This window comes from Eptatretus burgeri, chromosome 5, assembly GCF_056783735.1.
Source record: "Eptatretus burgeri isolate ZD-2024b chromosome 5, Ebu_testis_v1, whole genome shotgun sequence".
Lineage (NCBI taxonomy): Eukaryota > Metazoa > Chordata > Myxini > Myxiniformes > Myxinidae > Eptatretus > Eptatretus burgeri.
The window spans coordinates 72,639,032-72,665,793 of NC_140965.1; the positions used below are offsets into that span (position 1 = coordinate 72,639,032).

The 26,762-nt window shown below is 44.1% G+C and overlaps 1 protein-coding gene across 8 annotated transcripts in view; it reads left to right on the top strand.

Annotated features, from left to right (window-relative positions):
- LOC147026687 (histone-lysine N-methyltransferase EHMT2-like) overlaps positions 1 to 26,762 on the top strand; it is a 189,557-nt gene that overhangs the window by 9,780 nt on the left and 153,015 nt on the right. For all 8 annotated transcript variants that reach the window (XM_085882392.1, XM_085882393.1, XM_085882394.1 and 5 more), the window contains exons 2-4: positions 9,102 to 9,183; positions 9,562 to 9,996; positions 10,575 to 10,762. In XM_085882392.1, the coding sequence (XP_085738518.1) occupies positions 9,102 to 9,183; positions 9,562 to 9,996; positions 10,575 to 10,762 (705 nt within the window). The remainder of the gene's footprint in view (positions 1 to 9,101; positions 9,184 to 9,561; positions 9,997 to 10,574; positions 10,763 to 26,762) is intronic.

Below are 26,762 nucleotides of genomic sequence, written 5' to 3' on the forward strand. Positions count from 1 at the left end.
GGAACGGTACCAAACGGCACTGTCCTACGATCTGGCGTTTGCGCGATTGCCTTTTACCCGCTTGATTTATAAAAAAAAAAAAAATTGCTGGGGTCCTCGTGACCCATTTTTGGACCTTTCGCGACCCACGTTTGGGTCGCGACCCATAGTTTGGGAAACACTATCCTCGGTGGTGGAGGTAATGAGTGTAAGTGAGCAGTGATTTTGTTTTTGTCTACAAGTCAAGGCTGTTTGAAGAGCTAGTAAACTGAATGGATCAGGATGTAACAGTGAAAGAGAGAGAGGCATGGGGGGGGGGCACCAGCAGTGGAGTTGAGAGGGGGTAGAGCCTTGATAAACAATGGGAGGGGGGCAGGAAAGGATGCATGAGGTGGACAAGATGGACACAGAAGGAAAATCCCAGGATGGAAAAAATGGAAACCTGGAAGGAGAAGGGCTTGGTATGAGTTTGGATGGTGGGGGGGGGGGTTAATTAGGGTAGAAAGATCATGGTTTTGGATTGTGGATGATCTGAGATGGTGGTAAACCAGCTGTCTTGACTTGAAGACCTGAAGGGAAGAATGATATTGAAGAGAATGTGGAAATTGGTTCCACAAGCAGGAAAAAAGAAGAAAGAATGAGTGGAGGTGAACTGTGATCCTGTATTTTGGTGATTTCACCAGAAGGGGTTGAGAGTGGACTATGTATGCCACGCAGAACCCGGGAGGTGACAAAACACGGAAAGAGCAGAGGGTGAAAGACTTGGAAGGAGGCAGTATATGACAGAGAGACAACAGATCTGTCTGTGATGGGAAAGTGAAAAGCCCATCAACTCGGCTTCAGCACAGGAGATTCCAATTATCTTGAAGGCCTTGCTTTCCAGGGCGTCAAGCTGAGCCAGGGCGCTGCCGATAAACTGGGCAAATTGGCCTTGGATTCCATAGACAGAAAGTTTGGAGAGTAAGGCAGGATGCCAGACTGCATCAAAAGCATGAGATATGTCCAAAGAGACGGCCTTGGTCTCATGTCTGACATTTAGGGCTTCCATCCATTGTTGGGCGAGGAGAAGCAGCATGTCCAAGGCGGAGTGTCCTGGTCTGAATTCAAATTGGTGATCTGAGATGAGGCTTTTGGAGAAAACGAACGATTTCATATCAACTGTGGTGATGGATTATATAACCTTGCTGATGATTGGAAGTCAGCTGATAGGTCTGTAGTTAAGGTATCAGTTTTTGCACCTTTTTTATGTAGTGCAGCAATATTGGTGGATTTCCAAATCGATGGAAGATGACCAAGCACAAATGACAGGGTGAAAAGGGCAGAGAGAGGATGTGCAATAGCAGCACAGCAGGTTTTTTAGGAGGCGTGAGCTGATGCTGTCCGGTCCAGCATCACAAGGAAATTAGACACAGGTGGAGGCCATTCAGCCCATCATGCCTGTGCCAAAAAGTCAAAGTCGATGGTTGACAGAAAATGCTACACCTTCTCAGGTGTAAAGATTGAGCCCAGGAGCAGTTGGGTATGACTGGGAAAGGTGGATGCAGAGAGCGAGGCGTTGGGGACACAATATTTCAAAGCAAACACAGAGTTTCATCATGACAATGCTCCCGTGCACAAAGCGAGGTCCATACAGAAATGGTTTGTCGAGATCAGTGTGGAAGAACTTGACTGGCCTGCACAGAGCCCTGACCTCAACCCCATCAAACACCTTTGGGATGAATTGGAACGCCAACTGTGAGCCAGACCTAATCACCCAACATCACTGCCCGACCTCACCAATACTCTTGTGGCTGAATGGAAGCAAATCAGTGCAGCAATGCTCCAACATCGAGTGGAAAGCCTTCCCAGAAGAGTGGAGGATGTTATAGCAGCAAAAAGGGGGGCAACTCCATATGAATGTAAATGATTTTGGAATGAGATGTTGGACGAGCAGCTGTCCACACACTTTTGGCCATATAGTGTATGTCAGGAATAACCATTCATTCTCCTTCATCAAAATGTCATTCTCGTTTTATTTAAAAAAAAATTTCACAAGGCTTATTTCCTGAAACCTTTTCACTCATCAACTCTTGGTTCATCCAGCCTCCCCTCATATACACAGCCCCATTTTCCTCTGTGTCTTGAATGGAAAACATTTTTACCACCCCACACATAAAGCCTGTCGCTGTTTATCCAGTTTGGGAATCCTGAGGAGTCCACGGCAATCAATTCCCCTTCACGTCTATTCATAGTGTCAAACCCCTCCATATCATTACTCTCCTCTGCATCTGCTTCCCCACTCGTCCCATCCCATCTCTGCTTCCCCCTCATATTGTCCCCTCTCGGCTTCCTCTCCCCGTCTCTCTTCTTCAAGGTTTCTTCCCCACAACCCCTTCTCAATTTCTCTCCTGATCCTCCTCCTCCCAGCTTCACCCCAACCCCTGGACCACTCCAGCTTCACCCCAGCCCCACACCCTCCCAGCCTTGCTCCAGTCCCACACTCCCCTCCCCCAGCTTCACCCCAGCCCCACTCCCTCTCCTTGCTCTTTTCCACATTCCTGCACCCAACCAGCAGCTCCTCCTCCCCTGTCCCTAACTCTGTGAACTTCAAACATCTGAGGCCTCCTCTCCAACCTGAAAGATCTCTCAATCCAGACCATTGCCAATAAACTGGGCATCATCTGTTGAACAGAATCCTTCCTCCCACAGGATACCACTCACTCTTTGGTGTCTCTCCGTGGCTATTGTCTCCTTGGGTTTGATCGAGCTGAACCCGATCCTGGTGGCGGAGTCACACTATCGATCAAGAATGCCGAATCTCTGACTTCCAGTCATCAGTAAGGTCACGGAAATCATTATAGCAGTTGACGTGAAATCATTCCTTTTCTCCAATGACCTCATCTCAGATAACCAGCAAGGTCAAGGAAATCATTATAGCAGTTGACATAAGATCATTCCTTTTCTCCACTGACCTCATCTCAGATAACCAACTCAGATTCAGACCAGGTCACTCCATTTTGAACATGCTGCTCCTACTTTCCCAAGAATGGATGGACTCACTCAATGTCAGACATGAGATCAGAGCCATCTCTCTCGACATATCCCAGGCTTTCATTACAGTCTGGTATCCCGACTTGCTCTCCAAACTCTCTGCCGACAGCATCCAAGGCCAATTCCTGTATTGGCTTCCTGACTTCCTCTACTGTCATCACCAATCTGTGACTCAACAGAATCCTTTCATCTCCTCTCACTGTAAGGGCTGGATTGCCCGAGACAACGTTCTCGGCCCAGTCCAATTCCCATTCTTCATGAATGATCTCTCTGACTGGTCAATCCTCTTTATCTCTTTGCTGATAGACTCCACCCTCTGCCGTGACATCCTTCATCCTTCAGACAGACAGGCGACAGCCCCTTCCCTGTATTCAGACCTTGACAAAATCACTAGCGGGTCAAACTGTTGGAATATGTGTTCTAATCCTGAGAAATCCCACACACTCACGCTCACCTTCTGTGAGGGACCATATGGCAAATCTTCCCATAAACTTTCTTAACAACCCTCTCAAAGAAGTTCAGTCACTCAAACTCTTGGGTCTCACTCTCAGCAATGATCTTTCTGGGACAAACCACATTTCAAAATTGGCCTCCAAAGCCAGTTGCCGACTGGGCATCCTTCATCGTGCATAGTCCTCCTTGGCACAGCTGAACTCTTAGCCACCTGCAAGGCCTTCATCTGCAGTTTGATAGAGCACTGCTCTCCCCTCTAGTCTGGTGTCCTTGCTTCACGCCTTGCTCAGTTTGACGCCGTGGAAATCAAGGCCTTTAAGGTCATTGAAATCTCCCGCGATGAAGCTGAGTCTACGGGCCTGTCACTTTTGCCATCGCAGACAGGTTGGTGATCTCTTTGTCTTCTTCCGTCTCCTCTCTAGTCTTACACCTTCTACCATCCCCATGCTTTGGTTCACCCCCCCACCTGCCCACTCCCTCTCCCCTCAGACATCTGCAGGGCACACGTGAGCCATCAGCCAACCCTTTCTCATGAAACTCCCAAAATCCAGAACCACTTTTCACCTCTACTCATTTGTTCCTCTTTTTTTCTGCCTGTGGAATCAACTTCCACATTCTCTTCAATCTCACTCTTCCCTCTCGGTCTTCAAGACAGCCTGTTCCCCATCATCTCAGATCGTCCCCAATCCATGATCTTTTCTTCCTCTGTTAAACCATGCCTCCCCCAAATTTCTCGTTTTTTCCTTCCTGATCTTATCTATCCCCTGCATTCTCTGCTACCCCCCATCCTTACCCGCATCCCTTGTTTGTCCGTCTCAATCTATTTTCTCCCTCCACCCTACTGTTGCTATTTCCCCCTTCTCTTTCTGTTTTTGGTTTTGTTGTGTTGCCTCCTGATCCATTCTGTGTTCTGGTTCTTCACGGGCCTTGACTCTCTTGGTACACACAAAAAAAAATCATGTAAATGGGAAAGTTCACTGATATCTACTAATGTCTTTCTGTATGTTATTTATGTACAAGCTTCTCCATGAGCCTCATAATAATTTCACAAAAAACCCCAGGAAACAGCAGTTTTAGTCTCACTTATGCAATATTTATGAAAAATGTGTGTATGCGTGCGTGTGCGCGTGTGCCAAATTTTAGCATCGTTTGTAAAGTTGGTCCCAAGATACGACCTTTCAAAAATGGTTGCATTGTTGGCTCCGGCCTTTCACTTTTCCACTTCAACTTGTTACGTCTCAGAATCTATTTAGCTTGAAAGCTTAGAAGCTGCACTTTCAGAGGGAACCATTCCAAACTACTTTTGAGGACCCTGAGGACCAAAAACCCTGAAGTCTGACCTTTGACTTGATCTCACACATGTTCACGAATGATCATTTAAAAAAAAATACTTTTTCTGTCACAGAAGCCTTCATATTAACATTTAACGAAGAAAAAAGCTTCTTCCTCTTAATATTGCCACAAGTTCACTTTCTTTTCCATCAGATCAGTTTCCAACAATATTGTCCTGTCAAAATGGGTGCTGTGACCCTTTATAGTTAAATAGAACCACAACAAGACCGAAGCTCTCCGTAACTTCCAAAAGTATGCTGCCACAGACTATCCAGATCTGCACCTGTCAACTCGGGGGGGGGGGGGGGTGAGGGGGGGAAAGGTGTGCGTTTCATGTCATAAAAAGTTGAAACTGAAACCAAAACAGAACTGTACATATATTGAGGAAGAAGCTGGGCCATCTACCAAAGATGTTGGTGATATGATTGAAGTCTTTGAATAGTCCATTAAGACTGAGGCAGAGGAGCAAAATACTGTCTCTAAATTGGTGAAAGACCGCTTTTGAGGAAGGAGCTCTCACAAATGTAAATATTGCAAAGAGAAATTGGATGTAATCAATAAGACAATGGAAAGTAAGTATCATGCTGTTGCTGGGGGGGGGGGGAAGTGATTCCACATTATTTCAGATTATGACTGCATGGCAGTTCTTTGAATGGGCCAAGATCAGCATCTTATCTGTGTTGTTTGACTGTCACATGTGCTGACCACACGGGAGAAGAAGAAAAATCCCTTACCAACCATTTTACTGTTGCCAAAGCTATCTCGGGCATGCAGAAGCTTCACAGCTTCATACCAACATCCAGGAACAGTGTTGTTATCAGAGTATGCTCGTCATCTGATCCAAAGGTCTACAAATGTCTTATAAAGAAAAGAACTTTCCATTTAAAGAAGTGAAAGATTTTCTTACTTGCAAACATGGCAACTTCTGGCGGTCAAGGTGCATCCTTAGAGCAGATCGGGACGAGGGGATCACACTGTATTATCTCCACTCACATGGACCTTCACCATCATTGGCTTCATACCGAAGGTCAATCCTAAAAGGACTATAATTCGATAAGCGTCAGGTTAATTGTGCGTTTGCTTATTTGACTTCTATGCTCTCCTGAACCGCTGGATTGAATGAGTTCAAAACTGGTGGTTGTACTCAGGTGTGTGTCTGAGGTTTTAATTGGTAAAAAACAATCATCGTCCCAGGGGGTTCAGAGTTGGGGGAGTACGCCAATTCTCTCGATGTAAATATGTTGGACATGCTTCTACTCCCAGTGAGAGCTGGTATTATAAGTCATACTGACATGCGTTATTTCTGGGGCAGTTATCCCATCCGGAATTCTGGAAGCATTGACCCGTCCTCAAGGACAAGTTCTTCACTAGCACACCTAAAACCTAGACGTTCTCACTGTACCAATCGATGACATTCTCACCAGAATGAACCTCACAACAGCGACAGGGAGAACATACATCAGACAACAGTTTGCATTGTGAAGGGCCTGATGTTGATTGCCAACCTGTTTGTATGAGTGTGTGTACAGTTCCCATCCACAGGTGACTGAATCTTACCTTTCCTTCAGCAGCACTAGCTTTGATGTTGATGTCCATGATCTTTTACACCCTCGTGACCCACCCCACCCCTATCCCTCCCCCTTCCAAATTTCCTGTTTCCCTCCTGAGAGTTTCCTTCTGTATCCATTTTGTCCACCCCATGCATCATCTCCTGCCCCCCATTCCTCCCCACACCAAGTCTGTTTGTCCAAGTCTGCCTCGATCTTGGCTTTCAACTCTGCTGCTGGTGTTTCCCCCCTCTCTCTGCTGTTCTTTTTGTCCTGTTGTGTCCTGATCTGTTCAGTGTACTAGTACTAGCTGTTCCACGAGTCTTGCCGATGTATACAAAAAAAATGACTTCAGCCACCAATTGAGAATCAAAAGGTAATTCCTTCGCGTGTGTTTGCCTGCCCTCTGTTATATTCTAAGGGAATGATGAGTTGATGTGTGGGCTTCTTTGACAGAAACAACTTACAAATTGATCATACCCAACTAATTGTGTGGTCAGGCTGAAGGTCAATCCCAACAGTCTTCAAAATATGTTCTTGAAAACATCTTCAAAGTTTTCTGAAATTGTCTCATTTACCTTCCAAGCTCATATAGATTCCGAGGTATGACCGTTTTAAGTGGGGGAGTGAGGGCCAGAGTCAACAATACAGCCACCATTGAAAGGTCATATCTTGATCTTGGGAACGACTCGACCACCGATGCTCAAATTTGGAATCGAAGGATGTTTCAACAACTAATTTCAGCATTCCAGCTTACAAGGATTAAAACATGCCCATGTCTGCTGGTTTGCATCAGTTCTTGCAAAGGTGTGGCTACGCCACTGATGCCCCCTGTAGGCCAGAGCAGGAAGTTAGATTTTGTTCAAGGTGCCGGCGATAACTCGCCTGCTCTTCGCGAAGGACACCGTGAGATCTTTAATGCCCACGAATTAACACCGGCAGACGGGACTCCCAATTTAACATCCATCTGAGGGACGGCACACGCATCGATAAATCACCTTGCCTGTGAAACACTCGGCTGACAGTTTATAGCTGGACTGAGATTCAATCCCAGGCTAGATAGCTCAGAGGCTAGTGTGCGTACCTCTCGGCTATCCTGCCAGCCCATTACGCATTCGAGGACTGTTGAGAGACTTAATGACTATCGATCTGCGGCCACGTTCCAAATTGTGAGGTCCCTAGGCTTGGTTGTGGTCCATGACATGGCATATTTGGAGTTGGTTGTGGGGGGGGGGGGGGTCTTATGGTACTTAGAAATCGACTTTTTCTCTCAATTTCTGGAAATTATTTGCGATTCATATGTGGAGTGAACATAATACATGGCCTAAAATTTCTCCTCTTTGATGCTGCAAATGCGTTGTAGGTAATTTGTGACAGGAGTTGGGTTTATTTGTAGATGCTTCATTTTAGCAAAATGTATACAATGGCAAAGAGCTCAGCAGATTTTGGTTTTTACGGGGGTCGTACATCCTTGCCTAACGTCCAACTATAACATACCTTCCTCAATGTTGTGGGTCCTGGTTTTTACAGGATTGCTGTCAGCAGAAAGGCCAGCAGGGTATTGCTGAACTGTCTCGGAAGTTTGGATGAACTGAACCAGGATTTTTTTTTTAAAAGCTCTTCTCACGTCATTTGTTGAAATTTCATTGTCCTTTTGCATAACCCTTGCAGCAAAGTATGCCAATTGTTTTTTTGTTTTTTTAAAATGACAATGGAATTGGAAAGTATATCTGAGAAATGGATGCACGTTGCAGGAATTCGATTGCATAACCCGCACAGATGTACGAGTGCCCCGTGGCATTCATGACAAATTACAGTAAAAGGAGATTTCTTTTTTCATTTTCCATTTGCTCATTGTGTCGGTAAGCACATCGGAGGTGAACGTGGTCCGACGAAGGTTCGGTTTTTATCTGCACTGTCTCTACAAAGACAGGGACTTTTACTGTGAAATAGATGTCAACACCAACAATCCTGTCTCCAGACCCAATGGAATGAACACCTACCACCATATCTGATTTCTCACATTTCAGGTTTTTTGTCTTTTTGGCCTCAGTTGGAATATTCTAAACAAATGTGGTATCATTTCAGTTTTATGGATCCGAAGGTTTGAGTGGAGGATGTGTTGTGAGATGCCCCATGGATATTTGGACACGTCAGTAGTTGATGAAAGGCGAACATCATGCGCAGGGTGATCTGGGAGCACGCTGACTGATTTGACGATAGGGGTTTGCACGTTACCGATGAAAAATATTTGTGTCCGTACGGTGCGTTTTAGGGTTGCACATGTCACCGAACAGACGTGACAGCCACATTCCTGAAGTGCTTCCAAAGTGAAATCAGAACAATGCAGTCTTTGCCCCAATTGGCAGTGGCCCATTTCAGATTTGCTCTGTCAAATGCTCACGTCTTGACAGGGATCTGTGTTTCATTCCCATGTTCCCAACGCGTTAAAAGTTTATATTATGGTGTAGACGGGTTACCGTAGTTCCATCGGTAGGTGTAATTTGCCTGTTACAGCAGATGCAGTTTAAGTGCATTTCTGGAATTCCTCGCTACAGTTGAAGAACAATCCATCTTGCTGGACTGCAGCTGGATAATGGTTTCACTTATGCCCAAATGAGGACGGTTCACCATCACAAGAAGGACTTGTCCTCGTTTGGTTGTCTGTTTAAATGGCATACCTTCTTTGTTTTCCCATTTTGAGGAACGTTCCTGTTGCTTCATGTCTTCTCTCTATTTTGTTTGCTTGTTTCCTTCCAGGCTTTAATGGAGGCTGATACTCGAGGTGTTATGGGATTAGGAGGATCAAAGCAGCATGCTACCATCCGGGACACAAGTCAGGGTATGCCATGAAATCCCAGACATTTGAATTGTGAGGTTGTGTTCGGTTGTCCTTGCGAACAAGTAATGACTTAAATGCGTTGGTTGTTGTGCACATTTCAACTCACCTTCTTTAATTCTCGTTAATATCATGTACTTCAATTAATTACTTGAGTTAAATGATGTACAATTTATGTTTAACTTAGTATTATCCAACATTGGTTGGTTGGACACGTAATTGGATTGTTCTTCTGGAAGAGATATTTCAAAAGGCTTTCAGACAGTGATATCAATAATCACCCTCTGCCTCCAGTATTGCCTCGAGATATCTTTATCAGATGGAATTGAAAGTTTGCTTGAGAACAGCCATGCTGAATACGTGCTTTCTTTTTGTGTCTAGGAAAGTTGTGCGATGAATTTTCCAACAACATGGATGTATCTGAAATAAATCATCACACAGAGGATTCACTGTTTGGAGACACTGAGCGTATGAAGTCGAACAAGCCATTACACGCCCACAACCTTCAACATGGTGTGAAAGACTTGCCCACCACGAAAGCAGCAACGTTGACAACTACCCTCATAACGGCGGCAGCGGCAGCAGCAATGGCAACAACAGTAACAACAACAGTAACAACACTAGTACAGCCCGAGTCGTTCACCTCATCTTCGACCGAGGTACCTCAGTCTGTGCTCGTCTCCACAGGGACTGTTTCAGGAGAGACGATGTCTCCTCCTTGGATGGCAGGAACTGTAATTCCAGGTCATGGTGCCAAGACTTTGTCACCCCCTTCTAGTCGGGCCAAGATGTCACTAAACGTTACCAAACCTCAAGGTGGGCTCCAATCTTGCTTGTTTTCACACATCGCATGCAGCTGTTGTCTAAATTTTGGGATTGCAATACAAATGTTAACGTAAACGGCCAAAATATACATATTTGTTTTATTACTGTTTGTTTATTGGCCTAAATTAATCCTGCCTTGTGGGTTTAGCCACAGGTGGTAGATCAACCCAAATCTTTCGCAAACAAGCTGGTCACACCTGTTGTTCAACTAGAGTGAGGAGGACAGGAAGTTGGAATTTGGACTGGGTGTCGGCTATAATTGACCAACTCGCTGTGAAAGACACCTGTGGGATCTTTAATGTCCACCACCGATGCTAGCAGATTAGACACCAGAGTAATGTCCATCTGATGGACAGCACACTTCATGATGCAGTGTCCTTCCTGCGAAGCATCGTTCCAACAGTTTTCAGTCAGGTGAGGAATCAAACCCAGACTTGCCAACTCAAAGGTAAGTCCGCTATCTCTGCACCCATCTTCTCTATCAAACTACCCAAAATGTAAACTCTCTATTAATATTTTATCTGTTCATTAAACAATGTGCAATTAATTATGCCATATTGTGGCTGTAGGTCCTGCAGTTTTGACCGGATCAGGCTCGGTGTATGGATCTCCCACACATAAAGGAGGTCAAGGTATCTCTGGAGGAAAATGGCCAGGTGTTGAAGGCAACAACACCATGACAGAATCGTCGTGCACTGCAGAAACTCCACGTATCAACCGAGCGCGGAAAACCCTTCCCAAGCCAAGCTCAAGCCAGGTATGTTGCAGCGTGACGTGTTAACTGCTTTGGCATTTGCTATTTTGGAGGGAGCATACTTATGTTCATGCAATTATGCAGGATAATTTCGGTCAGAGGTTCCCAAATGTTGAAGTAAAAAGTCAAGCTCACTCACACCCATTATTCAGGGTCTGGGGGCCCGGGGGCACTGACGTGGCTTGAAGACTGATCAACGAAGCTTTGGTACTACGCACCGGTAATGTTGGAATTTTAGTTACAAAACCCATATATAACGATTGGCTGCAACAGGATTTTTCTGAAGGGGAATTATTATTTCATTAAATATTTTGAAGAAACGAGAAAAAAAAAAAAACAAGGTCCCCACTTCCCAATGAGTCTTGCCCCACAGTTTGTTTTTCTAAACGAATGTTTAAGGTGACAAATTTATGCAATCATTGGGGAAATATGCCTGGTGTTGGCTTAGTGGTTCGGGTGGTGGGCTTAGGATCCCAGGATCCTGAGTTCAAATCCCACTTGGCTGTTCAGTTAATAGCAGGTGGGGTTGACTCTGCCTGTCATCCTTCTGAGGTCGGCAAAATGAGTGCCAGCTTGCTGGTATCCTGTGTCGGAGTGGTGATCCATCCAGCATTGTGCCCAATAACCAAGGAGACTGCTTAGGCAGCATCAACGCTCTGCACAGAGGATGGTCCCAATGGATGGATTGGGGCAATGCAACGGTACATTAACAACTCCTCAATTACAAGCACTTTGGTGAAGATTTAACAAAAAAATCAGACTTTGGCAAACCTGATTTGTCAACCTTTTCTGAATTTGTTTTTATCAAAAATTACAGAATCCCTTTGGGCTTCTCCACACTGAAAAATGCCTGCACATTGGTAAAGAAATAGTTGTCCAGTTGAGAGACTAAAATATCCTCATGAAAGAGCGAATCAGGTTTTTTTTTTAGTCGGAGGAGGGGGTGGGGATAGGACTTGGGAGATGGTGAGCATATGAGATCTCACAGTATGTGTGCTAGCTATTGGATGGTGAAATATAGAGTAAAGGAGGGCAAGATGCCTCCATCGGGAGAGGTGGGACAAGACGCAGTCCTCCCTCCCCCTGTCCCTCACCTCCCAATCTCTACATACATCTTCCTCAGTCTTTTGTTGAGTGCACACTGAACATTTATCATTTATAATCGCCCACTATACTATCAGCCAAATATTCCTCTGTTGTGGATGTTTAGGTTCCTGGACATATAACTAGGACCGAGTCAGATATGCAGTTGGCAGTTTCTCACTTTTGTTTGCAGATATTTTCATTTACGGACAGTTTTGTGATTTTTTTCCCCCTTGAATCGTGGCTTCCAGTTACATCAGCATGCCAAATTTTAACTTTCTAGCATACTTAAAAAGTACGTGACATTTAAGTCAGCGAGTGAGTGAGTGAGTGCGTGTGCCGGTCAGTGACTAAAAAAAAAAATAATAATAAATGTCTATATATATAAAAAAAATAATAATAAAAGATTAAAAAAAAAAAAAAAAAAAAAAAAAAAAAAAAAATATATATATATATATATATATATATATATATATATATATATATATATATATATATATATATATATATATATATATATATATAGAGAGAGAGAGAGAGAGAGAGAGAGAGAGAGAGAGAGAGAGAGAGACAGGGTGGGGCATTTTTAGGTCATCTCTATCATCTCAGTAGAGATGACATAAAAATAACAGTCTCAAAGTCTGTCCGTCCGTCCGTACGTCCACAATCAAACCGAGTGGAGACAAATAACCAATAGTGGAATGGATAGAGGTCGATGAGACATGCACAACGATATAACTTTCAAGGTCGTCCAAGGTCGAGGTCAACGTCACGAGGCTGTCAAAGTTGCAAAAATCATCGATTTCAAATCGTATCTCCTCCCTCATTTATCAAGAGAGATCAAATGTTATTAGTGATTCAGATACTACGGACTATTATCGAGAAAAACACGAGCCATTTTTTTGAAATTTGCTCTCGTTCCGATTTTATAGCCCTTCAAACTTCGCTCTGATTCCCCGTATGGGCCGTTCATAAAGTACATACAAAAATAAAAGTATTAACTGGAGAACCGGAACTCTCCGAGACAAATATTACATTTGAAGCTTTTGTCAGATTTAACTAAAACAATGGAACACAAGTTTATATGCACACTTACTTTCATTTATGACATTAACATTGTTTTGAATGTCAATTTGTACTTTTATTTTCATAAATGACGTGCTGTGATATTAAAAGAAAAAGGTAAATTACACCGCTAGGGACTGCATTGTCATGACTTACAAACATCGGTTCATAAGGAACTGCTGGCTTTGCAAGCGATTAGCGATGTATGAGGTGGGTGGGTGGGTGGTCACTCGCCTGCATACAGAGGGGGGTGGGTGGTTTTGAAACCCGGAAGTAGAGCGTACGTACTTTATGAACTGCACCTATTCCAGTCTGGCGCAGAGTTACTTTCGACCTCTGGCAGAGATGACCGGCATTCCCGCTCGGGGGTATTTTTATTGGACACATTAATTAGTGCTGTAAAAAATTAATAAACTTCATAAATACTATGTATTGCATGTTGTAAAGCACGTAAATTGGAGATTATGCTGAGACATAACACAGCTACTTCAAAATCCCATCTGACAAATTGGTCTGATTGGAATTGTTGCATTCATGCAGCAACATATTGTTCATTACTGCATGCAATGTGTCTTGAGCAATAGTGTGGATGGTTGCAGTGATTTTTGCCTTCAACTGTTCGATACATGCAGGTGAATTCCTGTCTGTAGGTCAGGGTGTTCCATCATTCAAAACTTTAAGGCATCAACTGCAACAGCGTGGGGGGGGGGGGCGAAATATGTCATGCCCTTAATGTTTCCTGCCAAAATGATGACAAATGTGTCGGATATAAATGCCCCACTACATATATGACATGGCCAAAAGTATGCGGTCAGGTCAGGTATGGGATCATGCGCCAGAGCAGCACGTCGCTGTGTCCACTTTACGCCGGTACTCCAGGTGCCTCCATCTGACCATCCCCCAGGTAGATGCCTGGCAAATCCCCATCTTCTTGAGATGCTGATCAACTTGCTGCAACCACGAGGCACGTGGTTGACCCATTGGCCTCCTCCACTCATGAGGCTCCCTCGCTGAGAGAATCTGGTGAGCAGGATGAGCATCAGGAAAACGAGTCACATGTCCATACAGCCTCAGCTGACGCTCACGGACTACACACGTAACAAATCTCGTTTGAGTCTCTCTCAGCAACCCCTCGTTGAACACAAAGTCCCACCAGCAATAGCCCAGGATTCCCCAAAGAGTCATGGTACCAACGGAATTAAGTCGCCATCTCAGATCCCTGGTCAGAGTCCAAGTCTTACATCCCTAGAACTGGAAGCACCAAGGACCAGATGACTCAGACTTTCGTTCTCCCGCACAGGTGCCAGCAGCGACACACTCCACGATCCAGTGAATCCATGACTCCCCAGGCCCGACCCAGACGTCTATTGACCTCTGACTCACAGCCAGCAGAGACATGAATATCACTGCCAAGTCAAGTGAATCTCTCCGTGACCTCAACAGCTTCGCCACAAACAGGTACAGACAAGATAGCAGCATCCAGGATGGCATTGAAAGCCTTGCTCTTAGTTTTGACCCAGGAAACCTGTAATCCCAGCAGCTCTGACTCCGCATTCAGCACCTCGCGGGCCCCCAAAAGGACATCCAGAGTCTCCGCAAAGATGACTGCATCATCTGCGAAATCAAGGTCAGAGATATTGACCTTCCCAAACAATACACCGCAGCTTGATCTCTCCGACATCCTCCTCAGAATCCAGTCCATACAAGCGCTGAAAATTGTGGGGGCCAGTACAATCCCCTGACTAACTCCAGTAACAACTGAAGATAAGTCAGAGATGGTACCACCACATCTCACAGCACTCTCAGTACCAGAGTATAGTTCAGACATCAGATGGATCAGTTTTGGTCACACCCCACGAAGACCAAGAATCATCCAGAGAGCATCCTGATTCACTGAATCAAATGCTTGACAGAGATCAACATAGGCTGTAAGCAGCCCCTGCCAAAACTCTCGTCTGCGTTCGATGAGAACCCAAAAAGCAACGGTACGGTCAATCGTTGACCTCTTTGGTGTAAAGCCTGACTGCTCTGGTCGCTGGTGCTCTAGCAGATGGTGGCGAACCCTATCAATAATTATCCGAGCGAAGACCTTGCCCGGCACAGAGTGCAGCGTCAACCCTCGGTAGTTGTTGCAGTCCTGGCGATCACCCTTCCCTTTCCAGAGAGGGTCGGCCAACAAGGCCCATCTTTCAGTTAGTTGTGATCATGCCTGTGTTCCAGGCAGAGGACAGAACTGCATGCAACGACATGAGTACAGCAGTTCCACCAGCTTTGAGAAGTTCAGCATGGATGCCCCAGATCCCAGGAGCTTTACCCCATTTCAACCGGTTCACTGCATTCTGTGTTTCCACAAACGAAGGTTGATCACAGTTGATTTGAGGGTCAGCAATAGGGACAGGAACACCCCTGACATCCAACTCGACAGTTGATGGATCAGCCTGGTACAGCTGCTCAAAGTAACTGGCCCAGTGGGCCTTCACTTCGGACTCCTCCGTCAAGAGGCCACCACTCTCTGCTCTAACTGCAGTATACTGAGAAATGGGCTTGGAGGAACGCAATGAGTGAATTCCCCTGTAAGCAGGACGAGAATCACTTGACCACAGGTGATGCTCTACCCCCTGCTGAGTGGCAGCAGTGTGAAGGCCGCTGCACATTAAGCGATAGCATGTCTTTTTTTACCTGGTTCTGTGGCAAGCGGTTCTGCGGCGAGCTGTTCCATGGCGAGCTATCCCTCCTGCTTGTTTTCCTGCTGGCCTGGACGAGGTGTTCTCGGGCTCTCGCAGATCTTGCAGTGAAGACGATCCCCATTGCAGATGGAACGCCTTGGCTGTGTAGAGATGCAGTAACTACGTGGTATGATTGTGTACAGTGCTGGGAAAATTAAACTCCTACATCTGGACGAGGTTCAACTCCAACCCAACCACATTCTTTATCCTGTCTGAGAATGTGGAATTTTGCTTCGTGCACTTATATGGACGTGAGGTAGTAAACGAAAGTGAGGACGCAGAGCTGGAAGCCATATCAAGCGTCCAATATTGACTATCATCGGGAACCACGCTAGACACGATCCTTCGGGGTAGTTTTGGTACAAGATCCTTATTAATATAACAATTGTGAGACTGACTGGTCAATATCACCACCCGTGTCTACCTTCAATGTTATTATGCAATTCAAGATCATCGGTCCCGCAACAGCAAGGTTGATGAATAAAGCCTGATCATGAACCAAAACAGTCTTGACCTTGCATCTATTACTGAAACTTGGTTTTCTCCTGATCAACCTGTGGACTTATTAACTATTCCAGGCTTCAAATTGTTTTTGTGCCAAGGACTGAGCGAAGAGGAGGAGGTGTTTCCATTCACACCAAGCTTCACCTCAAAGTTATACCTCTTAATCTTTCAGTCCCTGAAAATCTCGAAGTGATTTGGATGAGGGTCCAACCTCCTCGTCTGCCATGATCCACAGTGAGCTTAGTCATCTGCGCTGTCTATTATCCTCGAAAGAGTCCATTAGCAAGCGAGCTGTTAGATCACCTTCGCGTGACAATAGATCAGATCCTCACTTTGCAGCCGGATACTGGAATCGCCATTCTTGGCAACTTCAATCGACTTGAACTTTTCACTTTACTTTCAGACTCAATGGTGCAGACAGTCAACGAGCTCACTCGCAATGAGACTACTCTGGACAAGATTGTAATGAATCCGGTTGAGATGATTTCATGCTTGGGACTCAGTGATCATTAGTGTGTTATTGTAATACCACGATCCCCCCTTCTGTGTTGGAACTCTTCACAAATGAGTTTTAAGACTTATGAAAGAGAGTGATGCACAGGATTTCGGAGCATGGTTGAGCAATTACGACTGATCTGAGGTCTTATCTACTGAGAATGTGAATAACAAGTGCAACTTGTTTTATCACACGCTCTATCAGGCGATCGACAAACACTTTCCACAACAATTTGTTCACCAACATCAGCAAGATAAAGCATGATAACACCGTTGATAAAGACCCTTGTACAAACTCATCAGCATGTTTTCCACCTCAGTGGAAAATGTCCATGATGGAGATGTTATTGCAATAAGGTCATACGTGATATAAAGGCAGCAAAGTGAAATTACTATACTTCCAAGGTAAAACATTTAAAACGTTAAAACCCGGCAGCATGGAATTGCAAGATTCATGTAACGACTACTGCTCGCAGTAACTCACATCACTATGTTGCAGTTGAGAATATCAAGCAATCAAATCACCAAGCTATTTCTGATGCAATATGTTCTTACTTTGCATCTGTTGGAGAAGATTTACAACCGCTGAACCCCTCCTTACTCCCAGCGTATTTGCTATCCCTTCCGATCTGTCAAGTCCAGCCATGGGAGGTCTATCAATAATTTGAAAAAAAATCGAATCTCGCAAAGGAAGCGGTCCTGACAACATCTCTGCCAGACTGATCCGCCAGTCCTCTTATGAACAAGCCAGGCCTCTGACGGACATAATTAATGCGGCATACAAACAACAGACAGTTGCTCGAACTGCCCACTTCTCAAAAATTGCAGAACACTTCATAGCACAGTGAACGATGGAAGCAATGAAACAGAACGTTGACCCCAAACAGCTTGGATACATGAAAGGTATATCAACTTCACAATGTCTGATTGATATCCTGCGCACACTTCATGAGCATGCAGAAATACCAGGATCAATTTTGTCGATGATGCTTACAGATTTTTCGAAAGCTTTCGATTATTTTGATCACACGGTCGCTGTTTCAAAATTCCTACAAATGGGAGTTGATTCATCTCTTGTTTCTTGGATAAGTGACTTTATTTCAAATTGTGAACAGTGTGTTAAGTACACTGACAAGGTCTCTGATTGAACACATGAATGCCGTAGTTCTCCAGGGGACAAAGTTGGGACCTTATGTCCCAACTGGACACAGCAAAAAAGCCATCGGTATTCACTGCTTCAAATATGTTGATGACCTTACATTTATTTAAAAGCGTAGTACTCACACTGAATCTTGATTGCCAGCTGTTCTTGAACAACTCCAAAACTGTTCTGCAGAGAATGGGATGTCTCAACCTAAGCAAGTGTGCGATTGTTGACAACTGTTTTACTTGAAACAAACCACCTCCTTCTAACCTGTCGTTCAATGATGTTGCAATGCAAAATTGTGATATCATTAAACTGTTGGATATCTTCACCCAGGCAGATTTGAAATGGGATGCACATTTCAGTTCTGTTCTTAAAAGAGCTCACAGTCATTTACACATGATTCAGACGTCAAAATACCACTCCCCCCCCCACAAGTAATGATCTCGTAACCATTTTCACATCTTTTGTACGCCCCATATTGGAATATGGAGCTCCTGTGTGGTCGAGCGGAGTTACAAAGCAGCATTGCAATGCTGTTGAATTTGTTTAGAAAAGGGCTTGCAGATTTATCCTTGGCCCAAACTTCTGCAGCTACTTGGATGCTTTGCACGGCTGTGGTCTGGAGTCACTTGAGAAGAGTCGTGAACAACTTCATTGTTATTTCACGAGATTGCTTCCATATTCCAAACTTCACCACTTGATACCTGCAGACAGATATCATAGCAGCTATCAGCTACGTAACTTAAACCAATTAACTGAGTTTTTTTTGTAAACATTGTCAAGGCCCGAATGAGAGCTAACAGACAACTCACAACAAGGAGGGCAGGAGACTAGAGTGGCGGGAGAGGGAAGGACAAAACAGTGGGGAACAGAGACATTTGGAGATCTGTGGAAGGTAGAGGGATGGGGTGGATTAACGGGGGGTAGAAAAGATTGTGGTTTTGGATGGGGGAAGATAAGAGGTGGTGGTGAACAGCTGTTTTGAAGACCTGGAGGGAAGAATGGGATTGAAGAGAGTGTGGGAGTTTATTCCAAAGGCATGAAAAAAGAGGAATGAAAGAGTGAAGGTGAGCAGTGATTCATGATTTTGGTAGTTTTACCAGAGGGGGTTGCTGGCGGACCTTGAGCGCCCTGCGGAAATATGGGGGGAACATATCACAGATGGAGCAGGGGGTGGGGGTGGGTGAGACCGGATAGGAGACGGTAGAAGACAGAAAGACCACCGACCTGCCTGTGGTGAGAGAGTGAGAGGCCCAAAGACTCAGCCTCACCGCGGGAGATGTCAATGATCGTAAATGCCTTGGTTTACGCAGTGTGAAGCCGAGAAAGGTGAGAGGCACGAGCACCAGCCCAGAGGGGAGAGCAATACTCCAACAGGCTGTGGACGAAAGCTTTGTATGTGGATAGCAGCTCAGGTGGGCGGAGGAAAGACTTTGCACGACAGAGGATGCCCCAGTCGGCGACGAGCTTTGGAGGCAAGGTTGGAAATGTGGCTTTCCCAGGAAAGATCATGGCAGATGGTGAGACCCAGAAGCTTGAATGAAAGGACTTCTTCCAGAGGATTGTTGGAACGTAGAGGGGGGGGGTTCCAAACGGTCTTTTCGGAGAGACATAGTGAGAGTGTGAGATTTGTCAGGATTGAATGACATGTTCCATGTGTTGGACCAGTTTGTGATTTTATCCAGATCTGCAGAGAGCGAAGAAGCTGCTGCTTGCCTGTCTGAGGGATGACAGATGGTAGGCAGAGGGTGAAGTCATCAGCAGTGAGATAGAGGATTTTCCAGAGAGTCGGAGAGATCATTGATGAAAACCAGAAAAGGAACAGGGCCCAGAATGCTGCCTTGAGCAACTCCAGCCTGGACAGGAAGAGGGGATGAGAGAACTCCATTTAGGGCCACACGTTGTCTGCGACCGGAGAGGATGTCTGTGAGCCATGAGTGGAGATGGCCTTGGATACCATAGGAATAGAGTTTGGTGAGCAGGTCAAGGTCCCAGACCGTGTCAAAAGCACGCGATATATCAAGGGATATTGCTCTGATTTCACGTCCGGCATTGAGGATCTCCATCCATTGTTGGGAGAGCAGAAGCAGCATATCCAGGGTAGACTGACCTGGTCTGAAACCAAATTGATGATCGGAAATCAAGTCATTGGAGAAGATGAAGGATTTAATGTCTGAAGCGATGATGGAATCCATCACCTTGCCGATCATTGGGAGAAGGCTGATTTGTCTGTCGTTGCAGAGATCTGTTTTTGCACATTTTTTTTATGCAAAGCGGTAATGTTTGCTGATTTCCAACCAGATGGCAGATGACCTTGAACAAATGAGAGGGTGAATATAACAGAGAGAGGGTGAGCAATATCAGAGGAGCAGCTTTTTAGGACACGTGGGCTGATGCCTTCTGGATCGGTTGCAGTATCTGAGTCAAGATTTGACAGCAAGCTCTCCACTTTGTTTGAACAAAAGGACACAGAGTCGAGGGACAGCTGGGTTTGACCGGGTAAGTGGGTACAGAAAGCGATGGGTTTCGGACACAAGATTTAGAGGCCAACACTGAGTTTAGGCATTCTGCCTTTTCATGTGCGGTGTCAGCAGTTTAGGGAGGGGAAAATAAAAAAACTGATGGTAATAAGGAGAAAAATACAATAAATACGATCATGAACACAAATGGGAAGAAGGGTTGGCCTCAAGGAAACCCGATATGAAAAGACGACGAAAACTCAACAATTAGCATGTTTTAACACAAGACCAAAGTAGAAACAAACAGTAAACACAGAGATAACCAAATGGCAGTAAAAACACGACAAAAACGACTGGAAAACTTATCTTTGAGAAAGTCAGCAGATACCCTGAAGTGGAACCATCGCTCAAGAAACGGAACCGTCAATCCAATCTTCACCGAAGTCGAAGGTCGTTTCTATTCTGAAGCAGGTTCTCCTCAAGGATTTGCCTATATTTGGCTCCATTCATTGTTCCTTCTGTCCTTACAAGGCTCCCAGTCCCTGCTGCTGAAAAGCATCCCTATAGCCTGATGCTGCCACCACCATGCTTGATGGTCGGGATTTCGTCAGATGGGTGATGAGTTGTGTTCGGTTTCTGCAAGATGTTGCACTTTGCATTCAGGTCAAAGAGTTATATTTTCGTCTCATCAGACCACACAATATTTTGCCTCATGCTATCAGAGTCTTTCACATGCCTTTTTACAAACTCCAGGCATGCTCTCATGTGCTCTTTTCTCAGTAGTGGCTTCTGTCTGGCCACTCTCCAAAAAAGCTTAGATTTGAGAGGTGTTGCAGAGATTGTTGTCCTTCTGGCAGGTTCTGCTATCTCAGCCAAGGAACTCTGTAGCTCTGTCAGAGTGGTAATTGGGTTCTTGGTCACTTCCCTGACCAAGGTCCTTCTTGTCCAGTTGCTCAGTTTGGTTGGACGGCCAGCTCTGGGAAGAGTCTGGGTAGTTCCATATTCTTTCCATTTCATAATGATGGGGCTCACTGTTCTCTTGGGAACTTTCAATACTAGAAATTGTTTTATACCCTTCCCAAGATTGATGCTTCTTCACAATTCTATCTCAGACAGTTTCTTGGACTTCATGGTGGAGTTTCTGCTCTGACATGCACTGTCAACTGTGGGACCTGATGGAGAAAGGTGTGTTTCTTTCTAAATCATGTCCATTCGATTGAATTAGCCACAGATGGACTCCAATCAAGTTGTTGAGACATCTCAAGGATGATAAAAGGAAATAAGATACACCTGAGCTCAGTTTGGAGTGTGAGAGGAAGGGGGGTTGAATACTTGTTGATGCAAGACATTTCAGCTTTTCATTTTTAATTGATTTGTAAAAATTTCTGAAAACATGTTTTTACTTTGTCATTGTGGAGTACTTAGTGTCGATCGGTGACAAAAAATTTAAATTTAATCCATTTTGAAGTCAAGCTGTAACACAACAAAATGTAACAAAAGTCGAGGGGTGTGAATACTTTCTCAAGGCACTGTACCTCAGGTTGTTATACCTCAGGTTGTTATACCTCAGGTTGTTTCTCAGGTTGTTGATGCATCTTCCTCCAATCCTGACTCCAGCCTCTATATCATCCAAGTCTTATTTCCTCATGATCTATTGACTATACAGATTGACTAAGTAAGGGGAGGAAATTCACCCCTGTCAAACCCCTTTTACAATTCCAAACCATTTAGTCAGGTAAATCTACAACAAAAAATAGCCTTACCCCCAAAAAATTGATACAAAAGGTTTTGTAATGGTTTTGGGTAGGGTTTGACCTCCAAAATAACATACTAAAAATCTACTCAAATCCACCTACCGGAAAGGGCCTATATTCAAGATGGCGTCCAAAATGGGCGCCATGGGCTTAAATTGCCATAGAATGGGCACTAGTTGGCCTATATTTGCGATTTTTGTGTCAATTTCTATGTTTCGGAGGTCAACAAATCTATTGAAATAATTTTCAAAGTTGATCAGTGATGGGAAAGCCTTAAATCCAAGATGGCGTCCAAAATGGATGGCGTAAGAAGTTCTGGGCGGGTCTAAGCCCTGATCTTGTCATCGAACAGACCTTGATGAGATCCCTGAAGAGCACTGGTGGCCTAACACGCGGAAGTGGGATGGGTGAAGAACAACGGTCTCTATGGACAATGTCAATGCCGGTCACGTCGGAATATAACAGTGCGATGCAGGAATTCACTGATCTTTTGTACACGACTAGTGAACAACACAAGGAATCTAGTGGCGCAAGGATGGAAAGAGATGCTTCTGACCTAGCCAAAATCAGTTCAAAACTCAGTGAATGCTCTCCGTTTTCTCCAGATCCCTCACTAAGAAATGTTGTGACTGGAGTGGTGGCCGCGTCGGATGTGAATGTCCACGAGCATAAGTCTGTTGGAGAGAAGATTATGGAAAGTATGGTCAATAAACCCGCTTTCACATCTTCCTTCAAACGAAAAGACAGAGCCAAAACACTTGGAGATGTATCTTCAGTCAAACTTGGTCCAGACAGAGCAATTGACCCTGCTCTACTCTTTCAAAGATTTCTTGTTGTGTCAAAAACAGGAGACATTTCATTGGAAGATGTCATGGGCTATGAGCTGAGCCCATTTCCCCCTGCCCTGTTTGAGGGTATAGGTATTTTCAGAAAGGCTGACAAACCTCAATTAGTTCAAGCTATCAGAGACCATTCTGCCAAAGTGTCAAATGATACCGTGTCTGACTCTGTTCCCCAAACTGAGCACTATGTTCTTGATGGTGGCTCCTTGCTGCATCGTTTGTCATGGACAGCCGGGGACAGTTTCAATGTGATAGCCAAGTCGTATGCTCACTTCACTATTCGTCACTATGGAAAAGCAACAGTCGTTTTTGATGGTTATGATGATGGACCATCTATTAAGGACAATACACACAAGCGCCGTGGCCATATTGTTCATCCCGAAGTCAGCTTCATACCTGGAACAGAATTCTCTGGCAAAAAGGATGAGTTCCTGTCCAGGAGCTCCAACAAGCAACAGCTCATCAACCTCATCAGTGAGGAAATGAAGAAAATTGGCTTGAACGTAATTCATGCACCAGGGGATGCGATGTAGACATAGTAAAAGCGGCAGTGACATCGTCATACCAACAATCAACTACCCTGATTGGAGAAGATACAGATCTGTTGGTGCTATTATTGCATTACGCTAGCGTCGACAGCAAAGAACTGTATTTTCGTTCTGACAATTCATCCAGGAACTGGAAGGTGCACAATATCAACCAGCTGAAAGTATCATTGGGTGAAGAGCTATGCTCACATCTTCTCTTCCTTCATGCCTTCACTGGGTGTGACTCGACATCTCGAGTATTTGGAATTGGAAAAAAGTCAGCATTTCAGAAACTGGCAAAGGGGCTTCAGCAATCAAGACTTGTGCAAACACCTTCCTTGTCCCCAACCAAACAAGAGACATGGTCGTGGAAAACGGCAACAATGCCATGTAAGTATTATTTGGAGGACATCACTGTGATTCCCTCGCCAAGTTGCGATATAATGTCTTTGTTCAAGAAACTGGCTTCAGCTAAGTCGTTTGTCACCCCAGAACGTCTGCCACCAACAGCGTCTTCAACAAGGTTTCACTCTCTGAGAGTATACTATCAGATTATGGTCTGGATGGGGAGGAACAGAAACTTGAAGGCAACAGACTGGGGTTGGAAACTGGAGGACAATAAACTAGTTCCAGTCTTGTCAGACAAGGACGCTGCTCCAGAAAAGTTGTTGAAGATGATCCGATGCAACTGCACAACTGGCTGTAGAACAAGTCGCTGTAGCTGTAGGGGATACGGTCTGCCATGCCACAGCGTCTGCGGACCCTGTCAACTTGATACCTGCGAAAATCCTTTCAACAAGACAGTATCGGAGGACGAAGAGGAAACATAGTTTATCTCTGGTAAATGCTACTTCAATGAACGAACTTCCGTTGATGTTTTCGATTTACCCTAACTTGAAGGCATTTTAATTGAAAGTACGTTCTAGACGAAATGGTAATCATTGTGAGAGCCGATTAATTTATTACTTTCTAAATTACCAAAGCATATTTTTACTTATGTTATGCACAAGATGGTCAATTAATTCTGATCACTACACACGGGACAACTTTTCAGGTAGACACTATTTGAAGGATTGGGCATGACCTCCAAAACATAGGAATAAACACACACTACAAATGTAGTCCATTTATTGCCTGTTTTAAAACAAGTACACACCCATGGTGGCCATTTGGGGGGGGGGGGGCATTTTCGACGCCATCTTGGATTTAAGGCCTTACCATCACTAGTCAACTCTGAAAATGATATCAGGTGATTTGTTGACCTCCAAAACATAGAAATCGACACATACATCACACAAGCACAGCATTTATTGACAATTTAGTAGCAAATTTATGCCCATGGTGGCCATTTTGGGGGGCCATTTTGGACGCCATCTTGAATTTAAGGCTTTTCCATCACTGATCAACTTTGAAAATGATATCATTGGATTTGTTGACCGCCAACACATAGAAATCGACACATATATCACACATGCACGGTATTTATTGACAATTTAGTAGCAATTTTATGCCCATGGCGGCCATTTTGGGGGCCATTTTGGACGCCATCTTGAAAATAGGCCCTTTCCGGTAGGTGGATTTGAGTAGATTTTTAGTATGTTATTTTGGAGGTCAAAACCTACCCAAAACCGTTGAAAAACCTTTTGTATCAATTTTTTTGGGGTCAAACCACAAATTTACTCTACTATTTTGTCTCTCCACACTCTGTTCTTGCTGTCGGTTCTTATTTAATGTACAGGCTTATCAGACATATCAGATCCTCCGACATCCCCATTTCTCTCGGCATAATCCACGTCGAATCATGATCAACATAATCGAAGGCTTTACGATTATCTATAAAATATGGACACACCTTCCTTTGATATTTCTTTGCTTTTTCCATGATCCACTTCAGATTTGATCTCTCGTACCTCTTCCTTTTCTGAAACTTGCTTGCTCACCGAACATTTCTCGCTTCATGAAGTCTTCTATTCTGTGTTTAATGATCTTTAGTAATATCTTACTTGCATGTGAAATCAATGCAATAGTTCAGTTATTTGAACATTCTCTTGCTTCCCCTTTCTTTGGCAATGATATGTAGACTGACTGTTTCCACCCTTTCAGACTTAGGGTGGATCTTCTCGATCTTCTAGGGTGGATCATACAATCTTCTTCTAGATCTGTGAGCAGATAGCTGTTAAAATTCTGATTGCCACCACCCCAATTGCCTTAAAGATTTATTTTGAAATTCCATCGGAATCTGGTGCTTTTCCATTTGCCAGCTCCTTTTTGGGCTCTACATAACTCACATTCGATCACTATTGGTTCTTGTTAATGTTCTCTTTCTTCAAAGGTTGCCATCATATTGCTCTCTGTTTGTGTTGTGTTTTGGGATATTCCTTCCATATTTCTTTCACCTGCATTTCTTCTGTCAGATCTTTTCCTGTTCTACTTTTAAGAACCCTGATCCTAGACCAGAGTTTCTCAACCTTTTTACCCTTGTGGAACCCTTGAAATAGTTTTCATATCTCAGGGAACCCCTGCATAAAAATTATTAATATCCAGCTCTTTTATATTTTTATCGTAGTTCACGTGGTAAATATAATATTTTTTTTCGGATACCTGGTTTAAGGAAAAAATGACCCCCTTTCTGTCAAATTTATTGGCAATGAAAAAAAAAACATACTGCTCGTTTATGAGACCTCACACCGAGGTTTTAATTCACAAAAAAAAAAAAAAAATCTTTTTTCATTAAAAAAAAAACACCTCATGTAACTTGATCAACAAAACTGAAACAAATAAAGCTGAAGCAATAAAGGTAAACAGAAGAACTAACCTGGAGAAAGAGACTTCGCGCTAGGAAGCACAGAGAAGATAGATGGACACCGTGCGTGCGTCCCGTACTTGAGTCAGTCACTCAATGATACACGAATCCGCCGCGTACAGGACGTCCACTAACCAGTGAGGGCGGTTTCACACTGGTGCCATATAGACATCGTTAAATACATTCCCTATGGTTGTTATAATTGTAAATAATATAAGAGGTTGAAGCCTCTATTATAATAACCAAGGCGTTTCCAACAATATGCCGTACGTGTATAGTAAAATTACGAATATTAAATCAAACAAAAACTACTCAAAAATACATTTGCCTATTTATTACTGTTTCTCGCGGAACCCCTAGCACCGTCTTGCGGAACCCTGGTTGAGAAACACTGTCCTAGACCTTAACATTCCTGTGATATCTCATATATATATATATATATATATATATATATATATATATATATATATATATATATATATATATATATATATATATATATATATATTTTTCGAGATCTCTTGTCTTTCCCGCTCTTTTATCACTTTTTATCCCCCACCGCGTGGCGGAAGGGGAATATTGTTGTCACCCGGGTCGT